Here is a 25,566-nt window from a genome sequence, read left to right on the forward strand (position 1 = left end):
ATTAATTGGTTAGCTTTTCTGAATTTCAGTTATCATAGTAAGAGAAAAGAAAAATGTGTATCTTATACATAAGCTATCAGAACTTAAATCCCACATCAAAATGTTGAGAAAAATGTAATGCACCGTTAAAGTTTAGCATGTTGTATTGAAAACAGATTCAATTCTAAATTGATAATGCACGTGTGTTATTACTTCAGATGGATAATAGGATACCAGTGTGGTAACTTAGGAGTTTGGGTTTTGAGTGGTTGTGTTACTTGTATAATATGAATAGATATTGGAATTCTATTACTTTACAGAACACCAGTGATAACCCCTTCTAAAACACAGTATCTTATTCCGGACACACTTTCTTTCTAAGACACCCCACAGAAAGCTAACTCTTGAAGAAGATGGGGATGTAAGCGACTAGTCAACTACCTGATAAGCAAATGCTTGTTGGGTACTCTAGTAGGAACTCTACTAGTTGCTTCCTTCCTTCCTTCCTTCTTCCCCCCTCCCCCCCCCCCCCCACTCTCCCAACTGACACACTGATAGAGGCAGCAAGGGAGGGGAGCAAGAGCCAGTGCTAGGGAGAATTAGCTTAAAAACTGGTTCCTGCCCCAGCACTGTCTCCGCAGGGGGGCAGAGGAGGCAGAGGGCAGTGGGGAAAATGTGGGAGTGGGGATTGAAACTGTCCTGGTTGGACTGGTCCTGACTGCTGCTCCTTTCCCTTCGAAATGTACAAGAGTCAGCTTCAGCTCATGTACATTTCAAAGGAAGAGGTGCAGAGAGGAACCCACGCCAGTGGAGACTGCTTTGGTCCCCACTGGTGTGGGTTCCTGCTGCCTCTCTCCCATTGAAATGTTCAGGCTTTTGTACATTTCAAATGGAGAGGGGCAGCAGGACAGAGAGCGCCCCTCCTTATTGACTAATCGAGTAGTCTGATAGAAATTCTATGGACTGCTCGATTAGCTGACTAATCAAAATTTATCATCCCTAGAAGAAGACATGAGTTTGAACTCTTAAGATACTTGTAGGTGCACTTTTTGAAGTACGGTGAAACTTTGGGAAGAAGGTCTCTGTTACAACAAGTATTAATGACTTATGGAAAGCTAGCTGTTGAAATTGAGTAAGAGAAAACAAAGTAATGAGCTGGTGCTGAGGGCTTGGAGAGGCAAGTTTGCCAATTCCTTATATATTTCTTTGATTTTACTTCTGTTCTACAGCATTAGCTATCTGCTTCTTTAATAGTATAAAATGTGCTGAATAATCTACAGTTCTCTGCCTTAGTAGTTTGCTGAAGAATCTCTTCTTGGTCAATAGAAAAATAAACTTGATTTGTTTCTCTCCTCATGACAAACTTATTTGTTTTCCAACTTTCAAATACCAGTATGATGGAGTCTTAATTCACTTCAGAGTTTGGGCTTGAGGAAGGTTTTGGGTTCTTTGGCAGCTGTTGTTTTGTGCCAAATGTATGAGACTATGCTCAGTGCTTCTTTAAAAAGAATTTACTAGGAGAAATACAACACTTTTTGAAATATTACAGGAAGTCCCCAACTTACAAATGGGTTGTTCCAAAAGTTCATTGTAAGTTGGTGGTTTGGAATTCAAACATGTTTTCCCGTGGAATAGAAACAATGTTGTGAATGGTGTTTAGGTTTCCAGGCTAGCCCACAAAAGCCTATGTAACCCATAATGTAGCTGAAATACTGTATATTTGCAATGGAAAAAAAGTAGAATTTTTTTATTTAACCTTGCATGATGGTGTCGGAGGAAAGGCAGGTTTAATTAGAGGAGCATGAGGAGGTAGGTGGAGGCTCTGAAGGGGACTTGTGGGTATCCCCTGTCTCCCTCCTGCAGAGTCTGTGGCAGCTCCTGTGGTCAACCCCATCTCCCATATCTCCCCATATCTCCATGGGCTCAGCACTGGTTGCAGGAACCTTCATCCCCCAACCACTCCCCCTTCCCCACAGACTACATCCATCACCTGTTCACCGATAGACAGTGAGCAGTGCAAGTATGGCTGGATGACACTGGAGGAGCAGGGGACCCTTTTGCCTTCAAAGTACCACTGTTGTGCAGCCGCCCCCTACTCTTCTGGAGTTCTCTAGGCAATACTCGCAGAGCTCGCCATTAATTGCGCTGATTGCCCAAGGTTACAAGCGAGCTTTTGTTTGTACGTGTAGATGTTTGTAATTTGGGGGTTGCCCGTGATTGATTTTTATGATCATCTCACTCCTTTAAATAAAGTAACTTTGGTAAGTGTGACAAGTAGGGCTGAAGAAGTATTGGATGAATTGCTGTTGCTACAGTTGCAGTGTATGCCTTGAAAAGTACAGGTTTCAGAAGGACCTCTTTAATGCTGCTCTCTTTACTGCTTAGTCAAAGAATGTGTGGATCACCTAAGCAGTGATGAAAATGAAGAGAAATTGGTTGCTTCATTATGGGGAGCAGAAAGATGTTTACGGGTCTTAGAAAGTGTAAGTATGAGTAGATATATTTTCTTCCTAATGGGATAGTGGCTTAATTTTTTTCTGTTGCATTATGGCACAGAGATGCTGTTTGATACCAGAAATGGATTTGTATGAAAATTGGTCAGCAGTATGAGATGGTGGGGTTCTGTAGGACCTGAGATGGGCATTCTGTTGTGGCTTGTGGGGCCATGTACAAGGTAAAAGCTTAGGAAAATACTGTCACAAAAAAAGTGAAAATGCACATGGAAAATGAGTTCCAATGAGTGCCAATTTCAGTATTATGAATTTTTTTTTAAATATTGATGAGATAAAGTGATGAGTAAAGAGGAGCAATATTATGTGTTCACTGTTCTTTCTCCCTTCCAACAAAAGGTTAGTTCTGATACAATGGTTTTACTTTTTAGGTGACTGTTCATAACCCAGAGAATCAAAGCTACTTGATAGCATACAAAGACTCACAGCTCATAGTCTCATCAGCTAAGTAAGTTCTCATAAAATATTTCAGGCATTCTTGAACATATGGCAGAAATATACACAGGTCAAGTTTACACAGTATACTTATTCCCCTAGAATTTGAGTATTGCTATACCCTGTGGAACTGAAATGGTCATAGTAAAGTGAATATAGGCAAAACATTGTCTGCAGTGCGCTCTCTACACTAGTGTTCACAATGGTGGGAAATTGAAGGGGAAGGCTAAAGTTAACAACTTTTAAAAACATCTATTGCCGTACTATTAATTCATATACTAGTTTAGAATAAAACTAGTATATAGTTACTATTTGCCTTCATAAGAAAAGTAGTAAATATTATATGCCAAATTGCTGTCTGTATCACAAATTTTTCTGGTCATATAAGGTATGGCCCATTAGGAAGCAATTGCTGGTTATCTGATTTGCAAGCTGTGTATGGTCTGACATCAGTGAGAGAGGCAGGCTATGTTCCAAAGGGTACCACATGCCAGCTCAGAGTTGGCATTTTGGAATCCTGTTGTTCTCTACACTTTTCTATCTGTTTAGTTGGAGGAATTTTCAACTGGTGAGTTACTACTTTGAGTGAAACGAAAGGGATACAATCTGAGGGTGCAAAGCAGATAGAACTGTGTTGAGATCCTAACTAACCAATGGCAGCCTATTTCGATTTAGAATCGCAAACGTGGTTGGCAGGTTAATCAGATAACACATTTTTTCTAAGTACTCAAGATATGTAGTATGTTGCTTAAGAGCTTTGGATGTTCATGATTTTTAGGTCCTGGTTCCCCACTTTAATTTCCCAATTTTATCTATAACTCTATGAAATCCCTGAAATTTTCTGTTCTGCCAACAGAAACTTCATCTAATGAAGTAAAGAATCAAACTGGAGGTAGTTAATGTTATAGAAAATATAGAACACATTTTGCATAGACATCACATTTATATCATTTTCTTCATCATGCACATATAATGAAAGATAAAATGCCCTAACACTATGTGAGTTACTTTATTACATTTTCTCTGCATTTTGCATCTTCAGAGCATTACAGCATTGTGAGGAACTGATTCAGCGATATAACCGTGCTGAAGACAGCATCTGTTTATCAGACAGCAAACCTTTGCCTCACCAGAATGTAACTAATCATGTGGGTAAAGCAGTGGAAGATTGTATGAGGGCCATCATTGGTGTCTTGCTCAACTTAACAAATGATAATGGTAAGGGATCTTTCCATAGCTGGCACTTTGCATATCAAACAGTATAAGGTAGGCCATTCCTACCAACCTCCTAAATTCTACAGTGTTTTGCTCACGTATGCTGGATCTTAGTAATACAAGAACCAGTGCTTGTCACCAGAAATTGGATGGGGACTGGGAAGTAGACAGTTAACAAGAGAAGCATGTTTGACAAAGGACACTAATTGGATTTTAGAAAAGATTTGTTTCAATGTTTGCATGATGTTCAAAAGTTGTTTACTAATTTAGAAGCTTGACCACATTATTTTTTATTCCCTCCTCCTCCCCCTTCTCTTCTCCCCCCCCCCCCACCCCAGAGTGGGGCAGCACAAAAACGGGTGAACAAGATGGTCTGATAGGCACAGCTATGAATTGCGTGCTTCAGGTTCCAAAGTTCCTACCTCAAGAACAGAGATTTGATATTCGGGTGTTGGTAAGATAATATTCTTTGAACTAAGGCTAATTTTAAACAAACCCTTTGTTTTATTAATATAAATAATGTGTTTGCCGCAGTTCTGTGGAAATTGAACTACTTCAGTTTTTCGTTGAGGGACATATTAAAGTTTTTACTGAATTTTTATACAAGAAAATGTCACATTTGAAGTTAATGGGAGCATTCCTGTGTACGGTTTGAGGAAACCCTGTTTAATGATGTAAAGATTTGACACCTAAATGTTACCCAAATCTCTCACACATTAGGGGTAACCAGCACTTCATTTGAAGGAATAAAGTTGGCATCTTAGAAGGTTTTTTAAGGTGCCCATTATATGGCTACAGTTGAACAACTTTTAAGTTTTGTTAAAGCTTTGTGTGCACATAGAATGCCTACGAACTTATTTACAAACAGATGTTTGGCAATGCAAAATGAGAATTTAGTATGAAATGGGAGTCCTGCCGTACCAAAACTTTGAAGCAATCCATAGCTATTTAATGTGGCATAAGTCAACAGCTTAGACTAACTTTCAAAGAAAATTACTGTCTCGTTTCAATGTCCATTTCAGTTTATAAATATGTGGTCAATTTTGGACAACCTTTGTTTGAGGAATCTATTTTGCCTCTCTTTTGACAGTATTCAAGTAAATATGTGTGGTATTTAAAAAAAAAAAAGTAAAATGCACAGTCTAAGTTTTTAAAAACAAGTGAGCCAAAAGTTAGGCTACTAAATTTCTATTATAAATAAGGGAACAGAGCTTCAAAAGTGCTGAGAGATGCTTTAAAAATCTGGCCTCTTGCACCTAAATGTGGATGTAGAAACTTAACAATTTTTTTAAAATGTGGCTGTTTTCTGTCCATCGGACCATTTGATAAAGGAGTACGCACACCTTTGTGAGCACCACACAGATAAAGTATAAATGTATTACAGTGAATTTGACAAATAAGATTATTTTATTTGGATTCCATTTCTCTTCATTATATGTACTGTTTGATTCTTCCAGGGCTTGGGTCTGCTGATCAACCTGGTAGAGTATAGTGCTCGGAATAGGCACTGTCTTGTCAATATGGAAACGACCTGTTCTTTTGATTCATTCTGTTCAGGAGAAGGGGATGATAGCATAAAGATAGCTGGTCAAATTGATGCTGTTCATGCTTTAGTACAGGTAAGTAGCAGCTTTAGTCACAAAACAGTTTTTAATGTAATATTGAAGTTATTTGATTATGATTTTTTCATGGAGGAAACGTAAGTTAAGTGGCAGTGTCACATCAAAGTTTTTTTTCCTATAAACATTACAAAATGCTCAACCTACTGTGTTTTTTGCCCCCAGCTTTCACTTGTTCTTTGAATGATTTCTCGTATGCATTCCAATAGAGAGGTGTGTGTGGTAGGTGCGTGATTGTCAAAGAATTTTTCCTGTAGCGGTACCCGTCGTCCTCATCACAGGTGCTTCAGAGGCAGGGTGGAGACACACCGTGCGCACTCAGGACAGAGACTATGATCCCTGTCTGAACTCTCACTGCACATCAATGTCAGGGAGCTGCAGGCATTGCGTTTTGCCTGGCTTCAGGGTCGGTGCTTCTCAGTTCTGATGGGCACTAACGCAGCTATGTTTTATATAGGCAGGGTGGTGCTTGCTCCTCTCCCCTGTGCCAAAAAGCCCTTCTCCTGTGGTACTTCTATATATCCCACCACATCCACTTGCAAGCATCATATCTGCCGGGGTGCAGAACAGCTAAGACAGCCTCAACTCATTCAGCACTCATGAATGGTTGTTCAGAGCGGGCATCGCCTTGTCTGTCTTCTGCGGGGGAGGGGGGTGTCATCCCTATGCGGACTTCTTTGAAAACAAGGATCAACCAGAAGTGCTACCTGTTCTATTTCTTCTGGAATCACAGTCAACGGTCCTTTGCATTTCACCTGTCCTAGTAGAGCCATCTCTTCTATGCCTTCCCTCCCTTTCTTCTCATACACACGGTTCTCTTCAAGGTCCAAAAGTACAAGGCCCAGGCAGCAATGGTTCTCCACTCAACTGAACCTGTCAGTGGACAGGTGGCTGGCATTACCTCTGCTCCTGGATCTATCACCCAGCACCATGGTCGCCTACAGTACCCCAGCATGGTGTCCCTTGACTTCATGGTGGGGAATCTCTGTGGTTGACTCATCTCAAGTAGCAGTGCTTGGACTTGATCCATGAGGTTGGCCTCATACTGCCTAATGCTACAGGTGCAGAAGGTAGCCAAGAATAATGGGAATAGGGGTTTGCTGCGGCTGGATGCCTTGTTGAATAGACCAGACTTCTGGTCAGGCCATGTATTTGGCTAAGTGAAAGCATTTCTCTATTTGGCCCATTCAACAAGACGTCCTCCTGCAGCAAGCCCATATTTCCATTATGCTTGATACTCCCTGCACTTATAGCATTAGGGGTTGGACATCTTGTCCATCAGGGTCTTCGGCTATCTCAATGTTGTACCTAGGGGATGGCAGTAGATCCGTCTTTGGAAACTGTGTGGTGCTTCCTCACAGGTTTCGACAAGCTATGTCCCCAGGTCAAAGACCCAGTTTCCCAGTGCGACCTGAACCTATTATTCTAAGCTTGTGGGAATCTGGTTCAAGCCCCTAGCAACTTGCCCCTTATCCTGCTTCTCCTGGAAGGTGGCCTTCTTGGTGGCCATTACCTCAGTTCAATCATGGAGACTTGCCGCCCCAGCAGCTTCCTGCTACTACCACACAGCTGTGCAGTTCTGGTCTACAGGGTGAAAATCTTTACTGTGTGCTCATGCAAGCACGCAGCTTAGAGGGAACCCTGGTTGGCAGTGTCTTACATATCACACAATGAAGGGACTTCACAGCTGACCCAACAGGTATTGCTAAGAACATTTTTTTCCAAAGATTGTGCACGTGCACATGCCTGTTGGAATGAACACGAACACCACATCTCAAAGAACAATAGTTACCAAAGATAGGTAGCCGTTTTCTATCTAGTTACAGTGTTTTCTTTTTTCTGCTGCTTCTCCCTCTGTTGCAGAAGCTGTTTCCCATATAAAGGACAGTAGTACTATTATTTCTGACATAAAAAGCCTTTTTTCACACTAAAGCTATTTTGTTTCCAATTTATTTCTAGCTTTGTTTAAACCCACTGTACTTCTAGTAAAATATAACAAGCTACTTCTATCTTGCATGCCCCCTTCCAAGAATGGCTTTTCAAAATTACATCTTTATTGAATTTTTTTTAAAAAATGTACTTAATATATTTATCAATATATAGCATTCATCACAACAACTTCAGAACATTAGTGTCAGTGTCGCAAGATGTGCAGATTACTCCCAAGTATTAAATTGACTGTCATAAAAACAAAAAAACCATGAAAAGTTATTCCATAGTGAAGCAGGCTCGGTAGCTGTTTATCAGACAGTCTGAAGCTGAAATAGTTAAATGATTTTTTTCATTCTTTTTTTAGTTATTTCAGCACTAGTTTGTGTATTGATACTCTTACTTCAGCTGTGTAGTCACTCAATCTGAAATAAATGTCTTTAGACTTCCTCCTCTAAAGTAACGAAAGATGTGAATTAATACCCATCTAGCAACTTCAGTTCCAGTTGGTTTCTAAAAACTCAGTACCCAAACAAAATCAGGTATATGTCTCAATAATTTGGGGGTCACTTTCAGATTTTTGCTGTTTTCCCAGTTATGAAATTGAAGTCACAATTTTGTTTGTATGGGCATACTACAGATACAACATGCAGGACAATGTAGCACTTTAAAGACTAACAAGATGGTTTATTAGATGATGAGCTTTCGTGGGCCAGACCCACTTCCTCAGATCAAATAGTGGAAGAAAGTAGTCACAACCATATATACCAAAGGATACAATTTAAAAAAATGAACAAATATGAAAAGGACAAATCGCATTGCAGAACAGGAGGGGGATGCAGGGAGGGGGGCGAGGAAGGAAGGTAAGTGTCTGTGAATTGATGATATTAGAGGTAGGGAGAGTGGGATGTTTGTGAGTTAATGGTATTAGAGGTGATAATTGGGGAAACTATCTTGGTAATGGGTGAGATAGTTCAAATGTTTAAGTCCTTGTTGGAAAGTGTCGAATTTTAACATGAATGACAGTTCAGAGGATTCCCTTTCAAGTGCAGATGTAAAAGGTCTTTGTAGCAGAATGCAGGTGGTTAAGTCATTGAGAGAGTGTCCTTTCTGGTTAAAATGTCAAGAAACTGTTTTCTCTTTGTGATCTTGTCTGATATCTGTTTTGTGGGCATTAATCCTTTGGCGAAGTGTCTGAGATGTTTGTCCAATGTACATAGCAGACGGACACTTTCGGCACATGATAGCGTAGATTATATTTCTGGATGCGCAGGAATGTGTTCTTGATCTTATAACTCACTTGGTTAGGTCCAATAATGTCCAGAGGACACTACTGCCAACCTGATAGCAGACCTGATGTAACTTTGTTCTCACCCACAATTATTTCCAGTTTGAGAACAACTTATACCTCCAGATCAGCGGCACAGCCATGGGTACACGCATGGCCCCACAGTATGCTAAAATCTTTATGGCTGACCTAGAACAACGTTTCCTCAACTCCCGTCCCCTTTCACCCCTCCTCTACCTACGGTACATCAATGACATCTTTATGATCTGGACGCATGGCCAAGAAACACTGGAAATATTCCACAGAGATTTCAACTACCTACACCCCACCATCAACCTCAGCCTGGACCATTCTACACGAGAGATCCACTTCCTGGACACCACCATACAAATCAACAATGGAAAATTAGACACCACTCTCTACAGAAAACCCACCGACTCATACAGTTACCTACATGCATCCAGCTCCCATCCAGAACACACCACACGATCCATCGTCTATAGCCAAGCCCTTCGATACAACCGCATCTGCTCTAATCCCACTGACAGAGACCAGAAGCTTCAGGATCTCTACCAAGCATTTATAAATCTCAACTACCCACCCAGAGAAGTAAAAAAGCAAATTGAAAGAGCCAGACGAATACCTAGAAACCATCTACTTCAAGACAGACCCAAGAAAACCAACAATAGAACACCACTTGTCATCACCTACAACCCCCAACTTAAACCTGTCCAACACATTATCAATAAACTACAGCCTATATTGGAACAGGATACCATATTCAAAGAGGCTCTGGGAGACAGACCCATAGTCTCCTATAGACAACCACCTAACCTCAAGATGATTCTTACCAACCACCACAGGACATACCACATTAATACCACCCCTGGTACCTTCCCTTGCAACAAACCCCGTTGCCAGCTTTGTCCACATATTCATTCTGCTGATACCATTATTGGACCTAACCAAGTGAGTTATAAGATCAAGAACACATACTCCTGCACATCCAGAAATATAATCTACGCTATCATGTGCCGAAAGTGTCCGTCTGCTATGTACATTGGACAAACATCTCAGACACCTCTGCCAAAGGATTAATGCCCACAAAACAGACATCAGACAAGATCACAAAGAGAAAACAGTTTCTTGACATTTTAACCAGAAAGGAGACACTCTCAATGACTTAGCCACCTGCATTCTGCTACAAAGACCTTTTACATCTGCACTTGAAAGGGAATCCTCTGAACTGTCATTCATGTTAAAATTCGACACTTTCCAACAAGGACTTAACAAACATTTGAACTATCTCACCCATTACCAAGATAGTTTCCCCAATTATCACCTCTAATACCATTAACTCACAAACATCCCACTCTCCCTACCTCTAATATCATCAATTCACAGACACTTACCTTCCTTCCTCTTCCCCCCCCCCCCCCCCCAACCCCCTCCTCTTCTGCAATGTGACTTGTCCTTTTCATATTTGTTCATTTTTTTTAATTGTATCCTTTGGTATATATGGTTGTGACTACTTTCTTCCACTATTTGATCTGAGGAAGTGGGTCTGGCCTACGAAAGCTCATCATCTAATAAACCATCTTGTTAGTCTTTAAAGTGCTACATTGTCCTGCATTTTGCTTCAACTACCCCAGACTAACACGGCTACATTTCTATCACTATTCTACAGATACAACAGACATCCATTCTCCAAGTACAACACAGAGTAATAGAAAAGAACAATGTATAAATGTACACTTCTTTTCAAAGGGCTAATCAAAAAGGTGATCTAGACCAGAGGTGGGCAAGAGGCTGCCAGCAGACCAGATCTGGCCCGCCAAGCCACCAGATCTGGCCAGAACCCTCAGGCAGAGATCAGTTCAGGTTTTAGAAAGCTTGCTGTTCCTGCTCCCCCCAGCAAAATCTCTTAGTTGCCATTGGCCAATCTCTGTTTCCAGCCAACAGGAGCCAAGAATTTTGCTGGGAGCAGGGACAGTGTAGGAAGCCTTCTCCCTCCCTCCCTCATCCCCCTTCCCTCCCCCCCGCCTCTTACGCTCAGAACCGAATGAGCGAGCAGCCTCCAGCCAGTGTCTGCCTCTTGCACCCCAGCTGGTATCTGGCACTCCCTTCCCCAACCCTCTGCTCTCCCCAACCTTCTGCCTCCTCCTGCACCCATACCCTCTCCCAGATCTGGCACCCCAATCTCCTTCCCCAGATCATAAGTCTTTCCTAGACTAAGTTACATCCCAAAATCCTGCACCCCAGTCCTCTGCCCTTGGTCACAACTGCTTCCTTCACCCACACTCCTTCGTAGATCCTGTTCTCCCTCTGCATCCACGTCACTCACCCTAAGCTTCTGTCTGCACCCAACCTCCATCTCAGAACCCGCATCTCCTTCATTAATATCCTGGAAAAATGCGGCACTCAACCACTTTCCAAAATCTTGGAGTCTCCTTTCCCCCCCCCCTCTAAAATTTGGGAGAGCTGGAGCAATCTAGGGGAAGGGCAACAAACTCTTATAAAATAAATTCCAACAGGAATTAGGAAAACAAAAAATAGAGCTTATGGGGAAAAGATAAATTTGTAGGGAGTAAAAGGAAAGGTGAAAACAGAAAAAAGTCAAATGCAGAGATTTCTGTAAGACTAATATCAACTTGATCATTTTACAAATGAAAAGTGCAATTTAAGTATTCTAGTGTCTCAAAGAAAAAATTGTATTTATTATTCAGGAAAGGGTTTCTGACTCAATTTACATGTTAACTTATATTTTTATCCTTCAGAATGGTGAATTGAATTGCCTTTGATCTTTATCATGAGGCATTCCACCCTTATTTATCATGAATGTGTGTAATCTTTTTTAAAAAGGATAATGATTATAGAAATGTGGGACTTGAAGGGAACCTCAGCAGGTCATTTAGTGCAAGCCCCTGCACAGAGGCAGGACTGAGTATTATGTAGATCACACCTGACATGTCTCAGAATCATAGACTCCTAGGGCTGGAAGAGACCTCAGGGGGTCATTGAGTCCAGCCCCCTGCCCATAGCAGAACCAACCCCAATTAATCATCTAGCCAGGGCTTTGTCAAGCCGGGACTTAGAGGTTTTTAAGGATGGAGATTCCACCAGCTCCCTAGGTAACCCATTCCAGTGTTTCACCGCCCTCCTAGGGAAATAGTTTTTCCTAATATCCAACCTAGACCTCCCCCACTGTAACTTGATACCATTGCTCCTCATTCTGTCATCTGTCACTGCTGAGAACAGCTTCTCCCCATCCTCTTTGGAACCCCCTTTCAGGAGATTGAAGGCTGCTATCAAATTCCCCTTCTCTTCTGCAGACTAAACAAGCCCAGATCCCTCAGCCTCTCCATGTTGGTTGTGTGCTCCAGCCCCCTAATCATTTTTGTTGCCCTCCGCTGGACCTTCTCCAGTGCATCCTCATCCTTTCTATAGTGGGGCCCCAGAACTAGATGCAATATTCCAGACGGGGCCTCACCAGTGCCAAATAAAGTGGTATAATCACTTCTCTAGATCTGCTGGCAATGCTCCTCCTAATGCACCCTAAAATGCTATTAGCCTTCTTGGCTACAAGGTCACACTGTTGACTCATATCCAGCTTCTCATCCAGGTCCTTTTATGCACAACTGCTGCTCAGCCAGTCAGTCCTCAGCCTGTAGCGCTGCTTGGGATTCTTCTGTCCCAAGTGTAGGACTCAGCATTTGTCCTTGTCGAACCTCTCTAACCTGTTCTTAAAAACCTCCAGTCATTTTGTTTCAATGCTTAAATTACTCTTACAGTTAGGAAGGTTGTCCTAATGTAGAACTTGAATCTCCCGTGCTACAATTTAAACCCATTACTACTTTTCCTGTCCTCAGTTTGTCATCCTCTTTGTAACATCCTTTATTAATTTGAAGACTGGTATGTTCCCCTTTATCTTCTTCTTTTCTTGGTTCTAAACAAACCAATCCAATTTTTTTCTCTTTAAAAACAAAAAAAAAAGTCCTCTAGCACCGTAAATACCCCAAAAATGTATATAATATCATGAGCTTTCATGGGCAAAACCCACTTCCTCAAATTCCTGGTAGGATATATTTTCTAGGCCTGGTGCCCAGACACTGTTTCTCCTTTGAGGCTTTATGAGTGGGAGAGTTACTTACAATACTTCTAATACATCCCAGAGTGATGTTTGTTTTTTTGGAACAGCATTGGATTGTTGACCCATATTTAGTTTGATACAGTATCCTATCCAGATCATCCTCTGCACGATTCCTTGCTAAGCAGTCATTTCCCAATTTGTATTTGTGTAATCGAATTTTCCTTGCTAAGTGCTAACTTTGCATTTTGTTCTTGTTGAATTTCATCTTGTGTAATATGGCTACTTCTGTGTGTTTTGAATTCTAATACTGTCCTCCAATGTCATTAATAACACTAATAATGAGGAATAAAACCATTGGAAAGGGGTATACATGCGAAGGGGAAATGACAGCTCAAAATATAAACATACTGTTTAGGGCTTGACCCAGAACTGAATGTCTCCTCAAATTTTCCTACCAGCTGTTTCTTGAGCGTGAACGAGCAGCACAGCTGGCAGAGAGCCAGACAGATGAGTTGATCAAAGAAGCTCCTACTGCACAGCATGATAAGAGTGGAGAATGGCAAGAGACAAGTGGAGAGATTCAATGGGTCTCCACAGAAAAGTCAGATAATACTGAAGAGAAAGATAAGAAGGAAGAGGATGAAGAAGAACTTGACCTTAATAAAGGTATATCAGTTGGTTTCAGTCAGCTGAAGGGGGTGGGGAAGAGCTGTGTGATTGCAGTACAGTTGTGCCTCTAGTGAAGATTGCATAAGAGTTTCCATTCTAATCTCCATTTTCCAGTGATGTATCACACCTTGGGCTGACAGGTTGGTGTCTACCCATACGTGAAACGTCTGAAAAATTTGAACAAAAGCATTCAGTTACTGTGTTCTGTGGGGAGGGAAGGAAACAATAATACCTTTTTCACTTGGCAGAGTCCTGATCTCAATTCAGATTCTTTTCTAAAGCCTTTGTTTCTTGGACATTTTAATACTGTAATGTTTCCTACATAATATTCTGGTGGCCATTTGCCCACCTTCACTCTTTCCTATTTCCTTTTATTTAGTCTTTCTCTTGCCTCTCATTTCCCCTATTCACTTTTCTTTTTGGTTTTCTGACTCCGTTTACTTTTCTTCTGACCTCTTTAATCTTTAGGTCCCATGTTTATTTCTCTTCCACTATCGTGCATCCCCATTTCTCTTTTTTCTTGATTCCCTTCTGTTCCCATAGTATTTCTGCATCCCTCTGACTCTCCCCATCCCTAGCCACTTTTTTCCCTGCATCTCATAGCAGACAGTCCTTACCTCTCCCCCCAAATTCCCATCCACTTGCAGGTGAACCAGAAAATTGTGTATGGAAATGTTTCAAGGCCTAGTGCCTCCAACTTGGGGAATGACACCAGAGTTCCTGGCAATCTCTAGGGCCAGGTGGCCAAGCACCCGCTCCATCTCTGGAGAATGAAGACCTTCATCATCCCCCACCCATCTTATTCCTTCCCCTCACAGATTTCCTGTCTCTCTTGTCTGCTCCACTCTGTTCATCTTCCCTCTGTTCATCTTCCCTATCTCATTACTTACACTTTCTCTATCCTCTTCCTCCCCCTTTTCCCCCATTTGTAGTTCTGTCTTCTAGTGCTTGGTCAAAGGGTATGCCCAACAGTCCTTTCAGGTCACTAGCTGGAAGATAGCATAATAATTATATTAAAGAAAATATATGGGAAAAAAACAGATATGTCAATTAACTGAAGGAAAGATGGTATCTCCTTCCACTTTCACATGTATTTCTTTTATTGTATGTAGTAATAGAGATCTAGCTGTGTTAGTCTGGTCTAGATGAAACAAAAGACAGGACCATGCAGCACTTTAAAACTAACAAGATGGTTTATTAGGTGATGAGCTTTCGTGGGCCAGACCCACTTCCTCAGATCAGATTTTCTTCCACAATTTGATCTGAGGAAGTGGGTCTGGCCCACGAAAGCTCATCACCTAATAAACCATCTTGTTAGTCTTTAAAGTGCTGCATAGTCCTGTTTTTTATTGTATGTGTGCGCCTTCCTTGTATTATAAAGTTTATAATAAAGATGTTTAGAGAGCTTAGTGAATAATCCTGATGGTTGGGCCAATATTTCCTCTTGTAATTAGTTCTGGTATCCAGGGCCATGTGTGAGATTGCTTGATATTTAATGGCTGTCATGTTTAAGTATACATTGTATTTTGTAGAGTTATCTGAGATACCTTGGCTGTGGAGGGAATTTACATTTGTTCTACAGTAATGTAATCCTTTGAAATGGCACTGAACAAGTTGTATATAAATTCTAGGTATGAAAGAAACTTGCTTCCTAAAAAGTATATACCGTGTAAGCAATTTCTCCTTATTTTGCAGCCCTTCAACATGCTGGGAAGCACATGGAAGATTGCATTGTGGCCTCGTACACAGCATTGCTTCTGGGCTGTCTCTGCCAGGAGAGTCCAGTAAGGAAATGAGTCAATGATTCATTCTAAAATGGTTCTAAATGTTCATTAAAGTAGCCACTTGCAGTAATGAAGTGATTTTGTTGAGCTAGGATTTTGTATAAGTTGACTACATTGGAGGGTCATTCTGGTGCATATATAGCTCAAGCAAGGTTTGTGGAAGTATTCCATTCTAAACCAGTCGTCATTTACTTATATTAGGTGCAGTAATTACAATTGGAAGGATACTAGTGAAGAGATTTTTTTTTTTAAAACTCAGTGTTTTAATAGCTTCCATAGGAGTTTCATATTTCTTCATAGTTCAAGGAATTTCATTTGTGCCAGTGATTTTTAGAGAGCCATATTTGAATATGCCCACATTCTCTGAAGAGCTCTCTCTGAATGTCTATCAGATTGGGAAACATTCTTCAGAGCTGAAATTTTAAATTTAGGAATTCAGAGTTATATATATATAAATAAAAACTTAGTACTGCATATGCTCAGATGTCAGGTTTTGTTTTGTGTTGGGTTTTTTTCCAGAAAAGTGGGTGACTCTGATTAGGTATCAGAATTGACAGGCTGTATACTGAATTTAGATAGGATCTGAAGAGCACTGTTGTGCAGCTTCTTGCTGATTTATTATGTAATAATCCATTCTGGAGCAGTGACAAGTATCACTCAGTCTTTCAGGAATAGAAATATTATTCCATGGCAAAAGATAGTTAGTTCTCACCCTGTCAGTAGAATGCTTTTTTCTGTCTAGTTTTCAAAAATCCTGGATAGTCAGACTGATTTGTTTTAATGTTTTTTATTTTTATATCTATATCTATATCTATATATATCTGTAAAATAAATAAAACATATTAAATCAAATCAGTTTTATATAAACATGAACAAACCTGTAGCAGTTGCTGTTGGCTAGAGGGCTTGGCCGTGAAAAGTCATCCTTGGGAATTCACTGCCAGTAGGGGGGAGATTATATGAAGTTGAAAGACTTCAAGTGTAGGAACTGCAGCAATAAAACTGAGGATGGAGGGGTGGGGGGCAGAAGTGTTACAACATCACATATCAAGACCTATAATGTTTCAGTGCTTGAAAAATATTTCATCATTTAAAAGAAATGTTTGACTTCCTCAGATCAATGTGACTACTGTGAGGGAATACTTACCTGAAGGGGACTTCTCAATAATGACTGAAATGCTCAAAAAATTTCTCAGTTTCATGAATCTTACTGTAAGTAGCGCATATTTTAAAGATTGCCAGATGTAGTTAGTTTTTGTACTTTAAACTGCTCTTTAATTTTTTATCTTACACTTGAGATGATATTAATATTGATAAAAGCTGCTAGTGAGCTCCCTCTCTGGGAAGAGAGGGGAGAGCACAAGCTGATATCTTGATTTTTAATACAGAATGTCCATTTGCCAACCCTTCATTTTGCTAGTAAATGGAAAGGAAACTACTTCCTTGTTCCCCTTTTGAATGTGACTAGTCAATGGAAAATATTTCAGAACCACAGCCTAAAGTACACATATTGTCTCTCTAAAATGTGTATTCTAAAATATGCATAGCTTTTTGAGATTTTTGTAGTGTCATAAATGCTTTTGTTACTTTCTTATTTTTTTCTGTTACTTGTTTTCAGTGTGCTGTTGGAACAACAGGCCAGAAATCTATCTCTAGGGTGATTGAATACTTGGAACATTGCTAGATACTTAACTTCCGCTGCAGGCACTCTAATGCTGGAGCTACCCTTAGACAAAGAAAGAAATCATGAAAGAAGTCCTTGAAGATACACCAAGACCATTCATCTGTGTCATTCGTGTTCAGATTTTTAAGGCTACCTGGTCTCTTAAGCATGCATTCAGCATTTTCTAAAAGACAGTTACTACATCAATCTGCAACTATCAAAAATGAGGGGAAAAGGTTCTGAAGAAAATAAATATAGAATTGATGCAGTGCAGTATTTAAATATTTTGGCAGGGTTTACCCTCCCTTTCTTTTTTCTTGCTTCGTTCATGACAAGTTTAAAGGGGAAAAACTTGCTGCTGATAGTGCAACTGCTGTTTACTGTTGAGCCACTGTTTCATGCCAGCCAGGTGCAAGGCAGCTTAGCTACTGAGGTATCAAACAAATGTTCTAATAAAGAAGTTCTGGACAGCAGTATCGCTCCTATTTGAGTTTAATTTGCTCTTGCTTTTTTGTTATGTGATTATTCCAAAATCATAAAATATAAATTTTTAAATACTTTGGTGATTTTAACTACTGTCTATATTTAAAATTATTGGAATCCAAAGAGGCAAGGATTGGATTGTTTATATTTTTATACTGTTTTGATTGAAATTAGGTGGTTGAACTACTTCTCAGTTCTAAAACTGTCGTGGCCCATGTACTGTAGGCTGAGAGAGGCCATAACACTTCATAATTCTAAAAGACATACAAAAACATCAATACACCATGCAGTTTAAGGGTATATCATCAAAAAATGCAGTAACTGTAAAGAGTTGTGCCCTGTTAAAGGACATAGTGAAATAATGTTCAAGCCCAGGGTAGTTTACACTTCATACTAAGCAAAAACTTTGGAATGCTGTTTTGATTTGTTACAAGGGAGCATTTAAGATATATTTTATAATACTCAGTACAAAGAATTTGGATGTTTTAGGGGGCAACTCAGTAAAGAAGCTAAAACACCAATGGGGATTAATGTTTCCAGCTGACATAATCTTTCTATTTCATTCTTCTGTAGTATGGCAAAGTTAAATGCATACAACACAAAGCCTTAAAATGCTGATATAGCTAAGATTTTGTTCAGGCAGAGGTCTAGTTCACAAAGCATTGTGTGTGAAGACTTTAGTGGAACAAAAAATCCCAGAAAATACATCTAGATTTTTTTTTAAATATTAGTGTTTTTTCTTGCACTCATTATTCAGACCAACAAAATTGGTAATTATTTTTATTATGCTGGTCTTGAATATTTGCAGACTCTTTGGAGTCCTGCATCATCGACATTTTAAAAATACCTGTAGAGGTAATTACATCATGTTACTCCACTGAACTTGTAAAACTTGAAGCCATAAAAATATTAGCTCTATGTATAATGAGGGGGAAATAACAGGAAATCTAACCGGCTTTTAGATCTTGTGTTATTTTCATGTATAAAGTTACAAACTCGTGCTTTTGTATCAGTGCCAGCTGTAAAGTTTTTTTACATACAGTGGCTGCCTTCTATGTCTTCCTATTTTTGATAATGCAGATTGTTGGGAATTCTGTAAGGAAGTAACTGATTAGAGGCAAAAATCTTATGTTGGTCATAACTTTTTGCATTTTCTCTCTCACCTTCTAAAAATGTAGTGTACCAGTGTAACTTAGAAGGGATTTTGAAGTTGTGTTTTCTTTTCTCTTTGGGTAAAAATCTCGGTATATAAAGAGAATCTTAGTAAAATGAAATATGTAAACGATTTCTGGAAGGATGAATTTTACTGGTTATGTTTTGCCCATTTCATCTTCTAATTTTAAATTAATGGGTTTTCATTTATAGTTAGAATTAAAAAAGATTAAACAGTTAAGTTCCTGTGGACAGATGGCAAGAGATAATATAGATGTAATCCAAAAAAAATGGAGAAGTACGTTTCTCTGTTACACTGGTAATAGTTTGAATGGAAATTCATTTACCTCAGTGTTTAACAATTTTTGAAATAATTGTCAAACACTGACTAATAGATTTTTTGAGGGTGGGGGGAGAAATCACCCTGTGAACTGCAGTGCATTTTTGTGTGTTAAAACCTCAAATAACTCTGCATTAAAGGGTACCTGAGGCCAACTTGCAAATTAAAGTTTTAAAGTAACTTTTTCCATTGTAAATATTTGTGTAAATACTCTCAATTGGGAATTAGAACAGTAGAGTACTTTTCTGAATCCAATCCTATTTTTATTTTATACAGTATTTCTCAGCTGTGATCTTTGGAGCAAAAACCAATGGCAGGAAAAATAGTTTGTACCAGTTTCATGAAGTATGTCTTTGGGTTTTTGTAAATAATTTTAACTCAAATAAAATTGCTACTTTCAATACACATGTTGTCTTTTAACATGTAATAAAGCATATTTTCTCCATCAGAAATTGCAAAAGGAGAAGGGCTCTATCAGGTGAACCATCAAAAATGAATGTTGATGGTGAAGCCTGATGTTAGTGTTCCACCTGCATTGGCATGTGAAATACCAGCATTCTGTTGAAAGTCCTAGCTGATTTGTATCCAACCCGCAGGGATCAAAGTGCTCTGAAGACATTGCACTTGGCATCATGACAAGAGTTAATGGCATTCTCTTTGCAACTCAACAGTAACTGCCACTGATTGGAACACAGCACATCTGAGGGAGTTATAGCCAGAACAATGGAAACTCATTAAAACACAGGGAAAATGGAGCAGTCTTCACTTTATCCTCATGGAGAGTAACTGACTTCCTCTTCTCTCTTCAATGGGAAGTAGGGGAATTAAAATCAGTATTGCTGTACTTTAGTTTGAATGATGATATTCTAATCTGTTCAGGGTGGATTTTCTCCAGCACCTCTTTTGTTAACTGATACAGCTAAATCTTTTCTGTTAGCTGCAAAGTACAGTAAAAGTCAGACTTGAGAGAATGTGTGAATGGTGTTGTCATCTCATTACCACTCTATTGTATTAACTAGCATCAGCATAATGGAATTTTTTCTTTTTGCTGTAAAGAGCTGTTAATAGAGTTCCAAGTGCTGGAGCCACACATCATTCATAGATAGTAGTGTAGAAGACAGTCATGTCATTATGTACTTATAAATGTGTGTCTAGCAATTCTTAGCAGATTCAGTAGGAGAAATATTTCCACTCTGGGTGCTTTATATTTAGACATGTGTATTGGGAGCAGTAGATCTCTGAAATAACCTTGAGAAGTTTTTTAAATTAATAGAAGAGTTTGGAGGATCTTAAAGAAGAATAAGATTGTTTCAAGACTGAGGTTGAGACAGTTTTGCAACATTGATTTTATCAAGAGAGTAATCTGAAACGTTCTGTATGAATACTTGATATTTTAAAAGCTTAAATGTAAAAGCAGACGGTGGGAATAGATTTCTGAGCTCATCTAATTTATTTGATATGTTGCCAACAGCCTTAAGCACATGGAACCAGAAACTGGATAGAGATCACAACACTGTCAAAGGTTTTTAGTTTTGCCATATGCTTAATCTCTGTGCAAAGAACAATTGGAATAGTAGTTGGGTTCTGATCAGGGTATTCTCATTTTGGATTGTATAAGTGTTTTCAGGTTCATATCTGATCCAATTGAGGAAAAATATTTTTCATATCCAGTTCATCAGCAACTCCTCCCATATTCCTTGATCTTAGCTGTTTCTCTACTGGATTCATATGCTCAACCCCTTGCACTCTTCTCCACCTCACCTCGGTGGGGAACGTTGGTGGAATTCTTTACACAGGGATTCACCCATCTCATCTTAGCCATATGGCTTCAGCAGTCATGGATCACCACCTCTTGAGTGGTGGTCTAACTTTGGGGACTTCTGTATCAAGTGATTGTGTCCATGCATCCTGAGGTGATGAAAGATCAAGGTGTTCTCCTGTAAGAGGTGAGAACATCACAGGCGTGGGGAACCTAAAAGCCTATAGGCCAGATCCAGCCCATGGCAAGACGCTGGGCTTCCATCTTTTCCCCCCTCCCCTGCATGCTGAGCCGGTGCTAACACTCCTTCCCTACTTGAAAGTCCCCCACTCTGCAGGTCTGGAATACTAATACAGTCTTGCCCGCCTGCAGGGTGCAGGGGGTGAGGGAAGCCCAGAGCTTCATCACTAACTGGATCAAAGGAAGCAGGAGGCCAGTTGTGGATCTATGGGGCTGGAGTGCAAGGGAGCCCCTGTGCCCAGAGTGTTTCTTGTGTGTCTCTCTTTTTAACACTGGGCCAGGCTGGTGAAACGGTTTTTGGTCCTTTGTGGGCCTAACCTGTGAGGTCTGTTTGTTTTGGGGGGTTGGTTTTGTTTGAGGTGTGCTTGGTTTTGCATTGTTTCTTCGAGTGCTTGATTATGTCCATTCCATCTAGATGTGCGTGCCCCGGCACAAGTTCCGGAAGCTTTTTGCCCTTAGCAGTACCAGTTGGGCCAGCAAGGGAGCCCCCTGGAGTGGCATCCATATATCCTAGCATATAACCCCCTGCTGGCCCTTCACTCCCTCAGTTCCTCCTTTCCACCCTGAGGGTTGCTGGAATGCTTTGCTTTCCTTTGCAAGTGCTCCCTTAGCTTTCTTATGTAAACAGTTTCTCCTTAGGAGTAGTTAGCAGTTGATTATTAGTAGTGATTAGATAGTACTGATAGTAGTTTCCCGCTTCCCTCCATGAGGAGGGCATGGTGGGGCCCCAGGGTTTCAAACCCTGTCAACAGTGCTCCAACCCCATGCCCTGTGGAGGCACTGTTTGAAGTGCCTTGGTGATGGCCATTTAACTAATGCCTGCAAGATCAGCAGGTCCCTTAAGGTACGCAGAGGGAGAGAGACTCCAGGTTTAAGCTCCTGTTAATGGAGTCAGCGCTTCAATCCCCAGTGCCGGAGCTGGCATCATCGGTAAGGAGCGCACCAGCGTCGACTACAGAGACAGAGCGGGCACCAAGGCATGCGGTGCCTTCCCGGCACTGATCAGCACCGACACACCGATCTCAATCGCCAGTGCCATTGACTAGTAAACGGGAGTGAAGTGAAAGGTCACCGTGGAAGCGGGATCGGAGCACCAGCCCTCGGGTCTGGTGCTTCAAGAGAGGAGCCCGGTAAGATCGGGAGCCAAGGGGGCCGGGACCTGTCTCTGGAGGAGGTCCGGAGGCCATCCACACTGGAGATGTTCTCTGTGGTCTGGGAGCTGATAGAGCTCGCAGCCTCCCCGGGCCTGGCACGGGGCAGCACGCAGGCCGCAAGACCCATGTGCCTAAGCCGGCCCCGGCACTGCAGCCGGTACTGCCAAGGCAAGAGCTGGGGGTACTAGACATGGTACAGAGGGGATACTCTCTCCCATGCCTTTCTTCCCCGCCCTCCCATCCCCCTTCCCTGTCCCTCTTCGGGGACCCCTCTCACTAGATCCTGCTCATGCAGGAGGTCTCCATTCTACTTTCTCTAGGGGTGGTAGAGAAGGTCCCCCATCCCGCTAGGGAAGTGGTGTTTATTTCCACTACTTCCTGATCCCAAAATCCAAAGGAGGTCTCCACCCCATCCTGGACCTAAGGGGGCTCAATGACTTAAGAGAGTCAAAATTCAGGATGGTAATGCTAGCCTCCATCATCCCCTCCCTCTATCTAAGAGACTAGTATGCAGCCCTCGATTTGAAGGTCGCATACTTCCACTCTCGATTGTTCCCCACCACAGAAAATACCTTCAGTTTACGGTGGGCGAGAACTATTACCAGTTTGCGGTGCTGCTATTTGGCCTCTTCACAGCGCCCAGGGTGTTCACCAAGTGCGTGGCGGCATTTCTTCAAAGGAAGGGGCTGCACGTTGACCCTTACCTAGACAACTGGCTGATCAGGGGCCAGTCAACAGACCAACTTTTGTCCGACATTGACCTAGCCAGGGAAACATTCTTAGGGGTGGGGCTCATATTGAATGAAGAGGAGTCCACCCTTACTCCTACCCAAGTGATAGTTTGTGGGGGCACGTTTGGCTGCAACGTGCAGCAGGGCGTCCCTTCCACGTCCACGGCTCCTGTCCCTGGGCTACATCATTCAGTCTCCAAGCTGCTCCCATGACCATGGTGCAGAACTGCATGAGGCTTTTGGGTCACGTGGTGGCATGCACGTATGTCGTGCGCTACACCAGTCTCAACCTCAGGCCTCTTCAGAACTGGCTGGCGATGGTATACACGCCAGTCCACGACCATATCAACCTGGTGGTGATGGTCCCCCCAGCAATCCTATTGACCCTGAACTGGTGGCTGAGGGACTCTGAAGTATGCGAAGGGGGTCCGTTCCATCAGCCCTCCCCCACGGTCCAGCTCGTGATGCATGTGTCTAACACAGAATGGGGTGCCCACCTGGCGGATCTTTGTACGCGATGTATGTGGTTGGGAGCAGAGAGGAACCTGCACATCAATGTCAGGGAGCTAAGGGTGGTTCAGCTGGCTTGTCGGATATTTATGCCCCAGCTACGAGGGAAGTTTGTCCCCGTTCTCACGGACAACATGACGGCTATGTATTACATGAACCGTCAAGGGGGTGTTTGTTCTTCTCCCCTGTGCCAGGAGGCACTAGCCCTCTGGGATCCCCCACTTTCCTGCTGTGGGTCATACAACACCCTGGCATAGTGGCTTAGTCGGACCTTTTCGGCTCACAAATGGTTGCTCAAGGGGGAGGTGGTAGACCCCCTCTTCAGCAGTTGGGGCACTCCCCTAGTAGATCTGTTCCCAACCCATGCCAACAAAGTGCCCCAGGTTCTTCTTGTACAGGGGTCAAGGCAGGGGGCTCTATGGGGGATGCCTTCGTGGGAACATGGCCAGCGGGCCTGCATACACTTTCCCTCGCTTTCCCCAATCCACGATGTGCTTGTGAGGGTCAAGAATGGCGGGCCATGCTCATTCTCATAGCCCTGGACTGGTCCTGGCAACATTGGTACACGACTGGTGTCACTGTTGATCGTGGATCCCGTCCCTTTGCCGATGGTCCCAGACCTCCTAATGCAGGAGCTCAAGCAGGGTCGGCTGTGCCACCCAAACCTACAATCCCTCCACCTCAAGGCTTGGATGATCAGTGGCTGTGGTGGGGGGTGGGGAACTCCTTTGCTCAGACCCTCCACTAGATCCTCCTACCGAACCAAATGGAAGAGGTTTTCTATTTGGATCAGTTAGACCCCTGTTCCCCTTATTTTGGACTACCTTCTCGACCTCCCAGGAACAGGGGCTGTCCACTTCATCAGTTAGGGTACACCTGGTGGCCATTACAGCCTTCCACCAGGGGGAGGGCAGGAGGTTGCTCTGCGCAAGTTATGGTGAAACGCTTCCTGAAGGGATTGGACAGGTTATACCCTCACATGCGGCGGCCAGTGCCGCAGTGGGATTTGAACCTGGTGCTGCAAGGGCTCATGTGCCCGCCGTTGGCTACATGTTCTCTCTCCCACCTCTCATGGAAGGTAGCATTTCTGGTGGCCATTACCTCAGCCAGGAGGGTTTCTGAGCTGTGGGACCTCTCCTCAGAACCGCCATACACAGTGATTTCGAGGGACAAGGTGACGATGTGCCCTCCCCCCTTCTTCCCCTCCTCTGCCCCCCGGCTTTCCTCCCTAAGGTAGTTTCCCTGTTCCACATGTCCCAGGGGATTTTCCTGCCAGTGTTCTAGCCAAAGCCGCATGCGGATGAGAAAGAGGGCACTCCACTCATTGGACGTTAGGAGGGCTCTCGCCTTTTATTTAGACGACGCGGTCATTTCGCAAGTCCACTCAGTTGTTTGTTTCCATAGCAGACAGGATGAAGGGTTCCTCGGTATCAGCTCAGTGTCTTTTGTCATGGATTACATTGTGTATCAAGACTTATGATATTTCAGGGAGGGTGGCCCCTCCTATCATGATCCACTCAACTAGGACTCGGGCCTCCTTTGCGGCCTCCCTAGCCCAGGTGCCAGTTGTGGACATATGCAGGGTGGCCACCCGGTCCTTAGTCCATACCTTTGCCAAACATTATGCCATCATGCAACAAGCTACTCAGGACGCAGTGGTAGGTCAGGTGGTGCTGCAATCCATTTCGCTCTAGGTTCCGACTCTGCCTCCTTAAGGGTTTGCTTGGAGTCACCTAGACAGAATGGACATAAGCAAGCACTCAAAAGAAAATACAGTTACTTACCTCGTAACTGTTGTTCTTCGAGATGTTGCTTATGTCCATTCTGATCCCACCCACCTCCACCTTTGTCGGAATCTGCGGCAAGAAGGAGCTGAGGGGATGGAGGGCCAGCATGGGGTTATATGCTAGGATATACCAGTACCACGCTAGGGAGCTCCCCTGTTGGCCCAACAGGTAGTGCTAAGGGCAAAAAGCTTCCAGAACTTGTGCACGGGGCGCGCACACACCTAGACAG

The 25,566-nt window shown here is 42.3% G+C and overlaps 1 protein-coding gene across 3 annotated transcripts in view; it reads left to right on the forward strand.

Annotated features, from left to right (window-relative positions):
- WAPL (WAPL cohesin release factor) overlaps window positions 1–19,561 on the forward strand; it is a 135,654-nt gene extending 116,093 nt beyond the window's left edge. For all 3 annotated transcript variants that reach the window (XM_075934835.2, XM_075934834.2, XM_075934833.2), the window contains exons 11-19: window positions 2,365–2,462; window positions 2,861–2,937; window positions 3,967–4,142; window positions 4,478–4,593; window positions 5,597–5,758; window positions 13,524–13,731; window positions 15,430–15,518; window positions 16,635–16,730; window positions 17,137–19,561. In XM_075934835.2, the coding sequence (XP_075790950.1) occupies window positions 2,365–2,462; window positions 2,861–2,937; window positions 3,967–4,142; window positions 4,478–4,593; window positions 5,597–5,758; window positions 13,524–13,731; window positions 15,430–15,518; window positions 16,635–16,730; window positions 17,137–17,202 (1,088 nt within the window). In that variant the 3' untranslated portion in view covers window positions 17,203–19,561. The remainder of the gene's footprint in view (window positions 1–2,364; window positions 2,463–2,860; window positions 2,938–3,966; window positions 4,143–4,477; window positions 4,594–5,596; window positions 5,759–13,523; window positions 13,732–15,429; window positions 15,519–16,634; window positions 16,731–17,136) is intronic.
- Window positions 19,562–25,566: the final 6,005 nt, after the last annotated feature.

The sequence above is a fragment of the Pelodiscus sinensis genome, chromosome 8, assembly GCF_052426305.1.
Source record: "Pelodiscus sinensis isolate ZL-2025 chromosome 8, ASM5242630v1, whole genome shotgun sequence".
In the NCBI taxonomy this organism is placed as follows: Eukaryota; Metazoa; Chordata; order Testudines; family Trionychidae; genus Pelodiscus; species Pelodiscus sinensis.